The sequence below is a fragment of the Malus domestica genome, chromosome 05 (genome assembly GCF_042453785.1).
Source record: "Malus domestica chromosome 05, GDT2T_hap1".
Classification (NCBI taxonomy): Eukaryota; Viridiplantae; Streptophyta; class Magnoliopsida; order Rosales; family Rosaceae; genus Malus; species Malus domestica.
The window spans coordinates 8676263-8686480 of record NC_091665.1 but is presented as its reverse complement, the minus strand read 5'-3'; the positions used below and the strand labels follow the sequence as shown (position 1 = coordinate 8686480).

The 10218-nt window shown below is 39.7% G+C and overlaps 1 protein-coding gene across 1 annotated transcript; it reads right to left on the bottom strand.

The window, feature by feature from the left end:
• Positions 1 to 1542: 1542 nt before the first annotated feature.
• On the bottom strand, positions 1543 to 2631 carry LOC139196037 (uncharacterized). The gene has a single exon (XM_070821699.1). It carries the CDS (start codon positions 2629 to 2631, stop codon positions 1543 to 1545), a length of 1089 nt encoding a protein of 362 aa, XP_070677800.1.
• Between the last annotated feature and the right edge of the window lie 7587 nt (positions 2632 to 10218).

Genomic DNA, 10218 nt, shown 5'->3' with positions numbered 1-10218 from the left:
CAGATCAATCTCCATCCAATCTTAGCCAACATTGCTAAATTAAACTCAATAATGTCCTTAAAGCCAAGACCCCCAGAGATCTTCCTTTGCGCCACCTTTTTCCAAGCAAGCCAATGAACACCTTTTTTCGTCTTCTGATCCCTCCACCAAAAATGCGCTATAGTTTGCTCTATTTCCTTTGCCAATTGAATAGGCAGTTGAAAACAGGACATAGTATAAATAGGTAAAGCCGCCGCAACATTTTTAATTAGCACCTCCTTACCTGCGACCGATAAAAATTGTTCCGCCCAGCCATTAATTCGTTCATCCAATTTATTCCGAACTTCTTCAAACACCTTTTTCTTCGACGCTCCAAAATCAGCTTGTATACCTAAATATTTCCCAAATCCTTCCTGATGTTTAATCCCCAAAATCTGGGGTAGAGTAGATTTCAGCCCCGTTAAACACCCCACACTAAAATGTACCGAGCTCTTATCTAGATTAATGAATTGTCCGGAGCCCTCAGCATACCGTTGGAGCAAATATTTCACATTATACGCCTCATTCTCCGTAGCTCGACAAAATAAAACTGAATCATCAGCAAAAAAAACATGTGACAAAGGCTCAGCCGAAGGAGTTACTGCCATACCTCGAATGCAACCCCTCCTCTCATCATTATGGATTAGAGAGGAAAAACCTTCGGCACATATAAGGAATAAAAAAGGTGATAATGGGTCACCTTGCCGAATGCCTCTCCTAGGCGTTATATAACCTGTTATCTCTCCATTCATCACCACGCTATAAGACACAGTTTGAACACACTCCATCACCCAGTTGCAAAACACATCTCCAAAACCCAACTTATGCATCATAGCATTCAAAAAAGACCATTCAACCCAATCGTAGGCTTTTGCCATATCCAGTTTGAGCGCCATAAAATCCAAACCCTCCTCATTCTCATGTTGCATAGAGTGTAGAAGTTCATGTACTACTAAAATATTATCAGAAATTTGCCTTCCAGCCACAAACGCTGATTGATTAGGACTGATAACTTTAGGGAGAACCTTTTTAGTCTATTCGTAAGTACTTTAGAAATTACTTTATACACCACATTGCACAGCGAAATCGACCGAAAATGAGACATCTTCGTGGGATGATCCACTTTAGGAATAAGCACAATATTAGTGTGATTCAAATCCTTCAACATTCTGCCTGAACAAAAAAAAGATTTCACCATACCAATAACAACGCCCCCAACCGTCTCCCAATGATGTTGATAAAAACCTGCATTGAAACCGTCCGGACCCGGTGATTTTGTTGGATGCATTTGATAAACAGCTGTTTCGATCTCCACATCAGTCACTGGGCCACAAAGTAGACAATTATCCCGCTCGTCCACCCTAATCGGTACGCAATGTAGGATCTCACCGAAAGTGGTGGGTGTATCCATGGTGAATAGAGTTGAAACATACTCAACGGCAATACCATGGATTCTACTCCTATCCGTACACCAAACCCCATTCTCTTCTTCCAGTCCTCGGATGGTATTCCGTCTTCGTCGCTTCAAGGTTTAAGCATGAAAGAACCGAGTGTTTTTATCCCCCTCACGCAACCATTGCACTCTTGACTTCGTACGCCAATAAATTTCTTCCCTTTTAATGGCTCGTGAAAGTTCCTCTTCCAAACCACGAATTTTAAAACCATCAAACACCGGTTGTTGTACGCCTCACGAAGAACTGCCTTTAACTTACAAATTTCCTTTTGTTTATTCTGTGCCTCTTTTTTCTGCCATGTCAATAGCCCATACCTAACTCGTCGAAGACTATGCAAAATGTTAAGAGCATGGGATCCACCGTAAGTAGTCCCCCAGCAAGCCCTCACAATCTCATCACATTTAGGATCCAAATTCCAACGTCGATCATACATAAAACGTTTCGTGCGTCTAGGTTGGTCCACCTCCGTAGACAACACGAGCATGGCATGATCCGATCCCTCCAACACCACATGTTTCACCACGGTTTGCTGATAAGACTGAATCCAATCATGAGTGGCCAACGCGCGATCCAATCGTTCCTGAATAAACCCCTCCTCCCTTCTATTACGCCATGTATACGGATACCCTACAAAACCCAAGTCTAGCAACTTTGTTTGAGCCACAAAAGTCCGAAAGGTTCTCATACTTGACACAGTTCTTCCATTCCCCCCAATCTTCTCAGATTCTAATAGTAAATCATTAAAATCCCCCATTACTAGACATGGCTCCCCAAGGCTTGCTAACCGTGTCCTTAATACCTCAAACTGTTGTGCCCGAGTGCATGCAACCGTACTCGCATACACAACCACCAATCGCCACCTCAAATTCCTTACCCCATCCGCAATTAAAACTTCAATGAAGAACTCCCCATATTTTACCAAAACCACATCCTTCGCATCCTTCCAAAACACACATAAACCACCAGCAATCCCCCTAGGCTCAATAGCATGCATACACGACATGCCGAGCCTTCGCTTTAGAAAACGGAACCGCTGACTATTATTCTTAGTTTCTAATAAAGCCACTACCTCGGGAGAGTGGAGCCAATTCTGCTCCATAAGATTGGCAATTGTCAGGTCCCTCCCAATACCCTGACAGTTCCAACATATGAGTTTCATTGCGATCGCGGAGACCCCACGCAGGTAGCCTCCGCTTGGTCCAGAATAGACCGTTGTATCTTGTGCCCACGAGTGAAACCATCATCCAAAACCACCAAATCATCTTCCTCATCCTCACGGCCCCTTTTTCTCCTTTCCTTAGAAACAGCCTCAATGATGGGAAAGAGATTGAACGGGTCCGAGTCTTGTGAAGCAATATATTGGCCAACAGCCCCCTCAATACCAGACATTCCAGGTGCCTAGGCAAGCCCCTCTTCAACCACTTCCATGATTGGGATATTTAGATCAATAACCTTACTTTGTTGCAGCGTTGACGGATTCTCACTAGGACCCGCCCCCATTTCCAGATGAAAGAACAACTCTATTTGCCCCGCACCCGGAGCAACACACCCTCCTGGACCAATAAGCCCAGCATCAAAGGCTTTCTCCCGCTCAAGCCGTTGTCTCTCCTTCTCCTCGACATCCATCGCACGATGTCCACTTGACTTCCCCCCAATTGACCTATCCAGATATCGATCAGTAGATGAAGAGGAAGATACACTCCTCCCCCTTTGTCCCCGCTGTCCACCTCTTTTTAACCTAAGGCAATTTCCTCTCAAATCATAGTCAGCGTCAAGGCCCTTGAACGCTACTAATTCCCCCACCTCAACTTCGGAAACCCCATCGCCCATTCGTTCCTCTTTACACCATCGAGTGACATGGCCCACCTTACCACAGATGAGACAATAGCTAGGGAGCCCCTCATACCGAAAATCCACCCACACTATTTCATCATCAGGGAAAACAACCTTTGTTCCCCGCATAAGCGATTCCCTCACATCAAAAGTAATTTTCACACGTAGAAATCTCCCAATACAATCCCTACCATCATCCCTATCCACCTTGACAACAGTACCAAGCACCCCTCCAATTGCCCGCGCCACAGCTTCCGTCATATTAAGCGGTGAGACATTATGAAACTGCACCCACATTGTTACCAAATGCAATAGATCATTCCACCGCCCATGCTTAGCCCCATCCGCAACTAGCACCAGATCCTCCCGGAACAACCATGGCGTTTCTGACTCTAACACACGGTACATGTCTCGCCGACCCACAAACCTAGCCATGAAACGTGCCCCACCCAAAGCCCTAATGGAAACACCCTCTCTTCCTCGCCACAAACTCGTAAACTGGTCGACAAAAGCAGTATCATTGATAGGTTTCACTGTGAAGACCTCCGCAACAACACTGTAGTGAAACCCTAATAATGCACCTTCCACATCCTTCTTCCCAATCTTTACCCCACCCTTCTCCCTTTCCGAAAGAGACAAACTGCTGTCAAACTTCGTGACCAAACCCTCCATGCTCTGCAATCTGATCTACACCGAACGCTGTTAACCACACCAGAGCCCGTCGCCGATCTTTGAGTGCACTTCAGTCACACCGCACAGCAACCTGCTAATCAGTCACAGTCTTCCAATGTTGTTTAACGTAAAACCCTACCACACGCCGCCGCAGTCTAGGGTTTTCACACGAAATTGTTTCTTCCGACTTTCGCGGACAAAAACCTCCTTACGAGGCACTGGTGCTGATTAATATCATTTTGGGATCTAACAACATTTTACTTATGATTTTGAGGGATTTTATTTATTTTTACAATTTCAGGAGTATTCAAAAACAATTTTAAATGAGGGCATAGTTTGGTTCGGCCCAATTCATCCATAAGGCCATCTCCAACCGATGGTTGGCCAGATGGCTCCTTCTAAGATTTTCTAAGATATTAATATTTTAATGAACAGTACATGGTCATATTTACCTCCGTCTCCAACCGATGGCCAAAGAGCCAGAGGGCTCGTTTTAACCTTGTAGTTTTTAAATAATAAATTATGTTTGACCCTCGGTTTGGCCAAACATAATTTATTATTTAAAAACTACAACTTAAATGTTTAAGTTTCATGTTGTTAAATGTTTTTTTATGTTGTATAATTTTTATGTTGGTTAATGTTATTTAATACTGTTTCATATTGTTTAATGTTGTTTCATGTTACTTAATTTAATTTAATGTTGTATAATGGCTTAGGAAGTTATAGGAAAAAAATAGAATTAAAAAAAAATATGAAACAAATTTTGTGAAATAAAAGTTATAGGAAAAAAATAGAATTTAAAATAAAATAAAACAAATTTTGTGAAATATAAGTTATAGGAAGAAATGGAATTTAAAAAAAATATGAAACAAATTTTGTAAAATAAAAGTTATAGGAAAAAAATAGAATTTAAAAAAAATATGAAAAATAAAAGTTATAGGAAAAATTTTGTAAATAAAAAATAATAATAAAACTGTAAAAAAAAAATTCAAAGCATTTCTGTCGGTTATAACCGACATGAATACATTCATATTATTTAGTATGAATGTATTCCTGTCAATTAATCGACAGGAAATCCGACACATTTAAAAAAAATCTGGCCAGCCCGGGGCTGGTTGGCTAGAAGTGGCCAGCCCTCTAGCCCTCTCCGATTTCGTGGGGCCCTCTCAGATTCCACAGCCATTTGGCCTGGCCCTCGGTTGGAGACGGTTTTTTATACACCCCGACCGAGATCAAGGTATGATGGCCGTCACGTGAGAGTGACGTAGTCATGTGCATAGTGCGGAAGAAATAAGGATAGGAAATATATGTGTTTGTACAATACTTGACCAACCCCAAAACTACTAAGCACCGGTCAACATTATACCGCCAAGGATCCACAAGAGTCTTCCTCCAACCAGGAGGTCAATCACAACGCGACACATATCAACATCAGAGGCCAATCATAATGCGACATGTGTCGACATCAGATGTTAATTACAGCACGACACGTGTCAATGTCAAAATGAAACTAGAAACTCTCTTCTATAAATAGAGATCATTCTCTCACAAGATTTCTTAATGTCATTTGTACTAAATCATTCACTTGTACTCACTAAAGGAGAGCTTGAACCTATGTACTTGTGTAAACCCTTCACAATTAATGAGAACTCTTCTACTCCGTGGACGTAGCAAATCTGGGTGAACCACGTACATCTTGTGTTTGCTTCCCTGTCTCTATCCATTTACATACTTATCCACACTAGTGACCGGAGCAATCTAGCGAATGTCACAAAATTAACATTTTCTGTTGTACCAAAGTCCCCACTGATTTTGTGCATCAACAATATGAATAAATAACAACCGAAAGTTACTAATGTGCACTCATAAACCAGAAGTGCTAAGAGTGAAATACAAGTGTAAGTACACCTAATCAGAGCGTAGAAAGTCTAGGTGCAATCCAGTAGGACAAGTACTAGTCATACAGTACCATAAGATGTCCTACAATTATTTTAATATGTCAGAACCACCGAAATCCTCGTACGCCACCAACAGCAAGCTTACCTAAAACCTAAAGGGGCACAAAACAGAAAACATGAGTGGGCAAAAAACAAATGTTTAACAAAACCATTTCATTTCTCAAAGGTTCTAACCCCTCGCTGTAAAACATGTATAATTTTCCCAGAGATAGAATATAGACAATGCATAAATGTATATGTAATTATCTCAATTCAAATCATGCTTCACATATTCATAATCATAAGTATGTCATGCCAAGATATAACAGAATAGGTAATTCAAGTGAGAATAAATTCAAGGAAAGTAACATATTGGCCGAAATACCTGTAGAAATCTGTACGGCTGAATTCATAGCTCAATAGTCAATCTAGTCGGAGTCACTAATATGACCTATACGACATTACACTATACACGAGTCAGAACCAATGAAAGGTCTGTACGACAAGACTGGGTGTAATATAATTATGCTCAATACTACTCTCTCATGATAGCTAGGCAATAAGTGGCTAGTCATCTACGAGTCGGAACCACCTATGATGGTCTGTACAACAAGACTGTGCACCTAAATTGGATCCAATATGAGCATATGGTGCGGGAGGTGACATTATATACAGGCATGTGCCATATCTCTGGCTAAATCATAATCACCTTAAGTGCAGGTTTATGAGCTCAATGTTTCTTAATCACATATCACATCATCGATGATTCATACAACCAAACATAACTCACCTGGTACTTACCTAAGCATCTATAGCACCATAATTATATATTATGCATCATATACTATAGCAAATACAAAATATAAATCTATATGCATGACATTCAAGACATACTTTCATTTAAATGCATTTTCTGGGAAAATATCAAGTATATAAGTATATACTAAAAAAAAAAAGCCCATTCACTAGTATGTCAAAGGGTGGTAGGCCCCGAGTCGCCCTTGACTGCGCTCGTCCTCGAGATAAGTCTCACCTATATGCGAATTAACTGAATAAGCGTTAATTTAAAGCACATAACCAAGATTAGCTAATAACTTCTCATACATTGCTCAAATGGGATGTTTGAATATACCAACGTGATCTACACAACTCCACGAACATCTTCATATTTTTAGAAAAAATTTCCGACCACCCACGTGCCCCCACGCGCCGGCCAAGGCACGACCAGACGCTCCGCCCACGCGTGGGCACGTGCCAGGCACACTGACGGTAACCCTAACGGCGTTAGGGAATATTCGGTTAAAAAGTAGCATATACCGTTAAAACTAACCTAACGCCGTTAGAATATTCCGTCAAGTTTGACAGAATATTCCGTCGCTCCTTCCTTGGTTCTCCGGACCATCGTTGTCGCCGGAAAAACTGGAAAATTTATAACCTTAATATCTCAGTCGTTTTTCACCCAAACTTCATGAAACTTAACTCAATTTAAAGCTCTTAACTTGTAAAACATCCTCATACCTGTTTAATGCTCCAAAAACGACGGAACTCGTCGGAAAATCCCTCGATAATCCAGCTAAACCTGCAACTCGTCGAAACTAGGTCTCCCGACGTCCAATTTGCTTGGTTTTTCTTCTCCGAGCTTCGTGAAGACGATCCAAAGCTTCCTATAACCTTAGAATCTTCCAAAAACTCCACATTTACGTGTGCATGAATAGTGCATCAAATCTGGGGTTCTTGGTTCTATGGTTTCCGAAGGGTTTAAGTTTAACCAAATGTATGGTTGGATTCCTGGGCTTGCTAGGAGTTCAAAATCACCTTTCAAACCTTCAATACGTGCCTTGAATCCTTGATCCAAGTTTTGTCTGTACACTGTACGGAATTTGCAGAAATGCGAAAGAAGGGAGAGAGAGATATCTGAGTATGCACGTGTCGTGTGTGTGTGGTCCTAGTTGGGTCACCAATAGCACAAAACCTTAAGTCTTTAAATTCTAATTGGTCCCAGAATATTAAGGACTTAATGAATTGGTCCAAATCCAAAGTTTAAACCACACAACATTACAAACGTTCAAGGGCATACTTGACATTTCATACCTAAAAATATACTATTTCGGGACGGGTTGTGACAGTTTTCGGGCTATTTTCGACCATTTGGCCCTCTGGACCTTTCGGTTGGAGATAGCCTAAAATCGCCAATCGAACAGAAACTATATACTCTATCCGATTTGGTTTTGAATTGGAATAGAAATCGTGAACTGAACCTAGTTGAACCGGTTTCTTTTCCGTCAAATTCTCGAGACTTCAGGTTATTTGAAATCTTGAATTTTTCTATTTTCTTACAGGTTTGAAGGACAAAATTATTGTGAATTTTTGTTTGTTTGGAGAATTATTGTTTATTTTTTGCTCCAATTCAAGTTTTTTTTTTTTTTTTTTTTTTTTTTTTTTTAACAAATGATATAATCTACATTACAAGGTAGGGTAGTGGGCTAAACCTCACAATGGTATATAAATTGTTTGATCACTCTAATGGAGCTTTAGCGAACTGGAACAAATGGAGAAGTCTCTCAAATTGCTCTCTAACTCATGAACTCACAATTTGACTCCTAAGACTCCCAAATCTACATGGTGACCTCCACTGCAAAACCAAATTAGAGAATACTCTCTAAACTAATGGTGACGGCACACACTACTGAACTAACCCTAAGGTCTTATTTATAGATCATAAGACATAGGTTTACATTGGAATCCTAATGAGAAGTAAAATTCAAATCCTAGTAGGTAAGGAAATCAAATCCTTGTCTTAATCAAATTGTAAATAACGGAAATTCTCAACCAAGTAAAGAATCGAACCAAGAAGTAAAAAACTCAAAATAGGACACATAACTAACCTAAATAGAAAAGCAAAATGAAACAGGAAACGCATGTTGCAACATTTTGCTCGTACCCGACTGGTCAGCTACCATCGATAACTGGTTGCCTGCTACCAAAAACTTCAGGTGATGCTTCTTTGCTTCTCCTGATCCTTGGTCACTTCCAGATTCATATCCAAACTCTAATTTTGAGCCATAAATCACAACATATTGTCATTGCTCTATCTCGGCTTCCAAATAATTTCATTATTAGAACTATGATATTGGCCATATGAACTCCTATTCACTAAAAGAAATTAGAGCACAACTTCTTACTGCTAAGAAAAAGGCTGAAACGATGGCACATAGCTTGAGTTTTAATTTGGAAGCTATTTATGTAAAATGAGATCATCTTCAACCGAGCCAGCCAAAGAGTCATAAGTCATAAACTAGCTAAATGGCCAGCGGGCTGGCCAAAGAAAGCCAGCCAGCCAGCTTAACAGTAACATGACGTCAATGCAATTTCGATTAATGGGGATTTGGGCCTTTGGTACTGGAAGGTCTGTTGAGCAAATAGAACTTGGAGTTTAAATATTTTTTTTTTTTAACAAAATGTAAAAAAGAAAATTAAAAATTCTAATTGGGCCTGTGGTACTGGAAGGTCTGTTGAGCAAATAGGACTTGATCAAGATAATGCAACTTCGATTACTGGTGGTTTGGGTAGTTCAGGTTTTAAGAAGTTGTATTTCAATTAAATTGTGATATTTGAATTAATGTCTAAGTTGGTTAACATGTAATTAAAATTAAAATATTTAATAACATGAAATTGAACCACATTTAACAAATATGTTAGTTTAATTCAATTAACTAATAAAATTAAAAAACAAACTTTAAATAATAAACTATTAAGGGGGCTAAAAATAACCCCCTTCGGTTGGAGATGGTATATAAATATGGTGTGACACTATTCATTAAAAAATAATTTCTTACAAAACTATAATTTGGATGGAGGCTAAACATTACCCTTTTGGTTGGGGATGGCCTGAGCTCCTCCATATCCTTTGTTTGTCAAACTAGTTCTTCGAAGGTGGGTTTTGTCAACCTGTTTTTTTTTTTTTTTCTTTCCACTAAACCCCTGTTTTAATCCCTATTTTGCACAAATTGATAGGTATACGTATGGAGGCATATCATTTTCAAACTTAAGATGATGAAAGCATACGATCATCTGGAATGGGATTTCCTATTTCAAGTCATGAGTTAGTTTGGTTTCTTTTTTTATTAATTTTTTTTTATTCCAGTGATAGCTTTAGTAAGTTATATGTTAGATTAGCCACCGATGAAGTTTGAACCTACACCGTCATGTAAGGGCACAACACATTTCCAGCACTTACATTTTACTCACAGAAAGTTATTTGAAATAAAAAGTTTCCTGTCTTGGTCAATAGATCATGATTTCTT

Coding starts and splice junctions, on each gene's coding strand:
- LOC139196037 (XM_070821699.1), bottom strand. CDS start 2,631: ATGAAACTCATATGTTGGAACTGTCAGGGTATTGGGAGGGACCTGACA.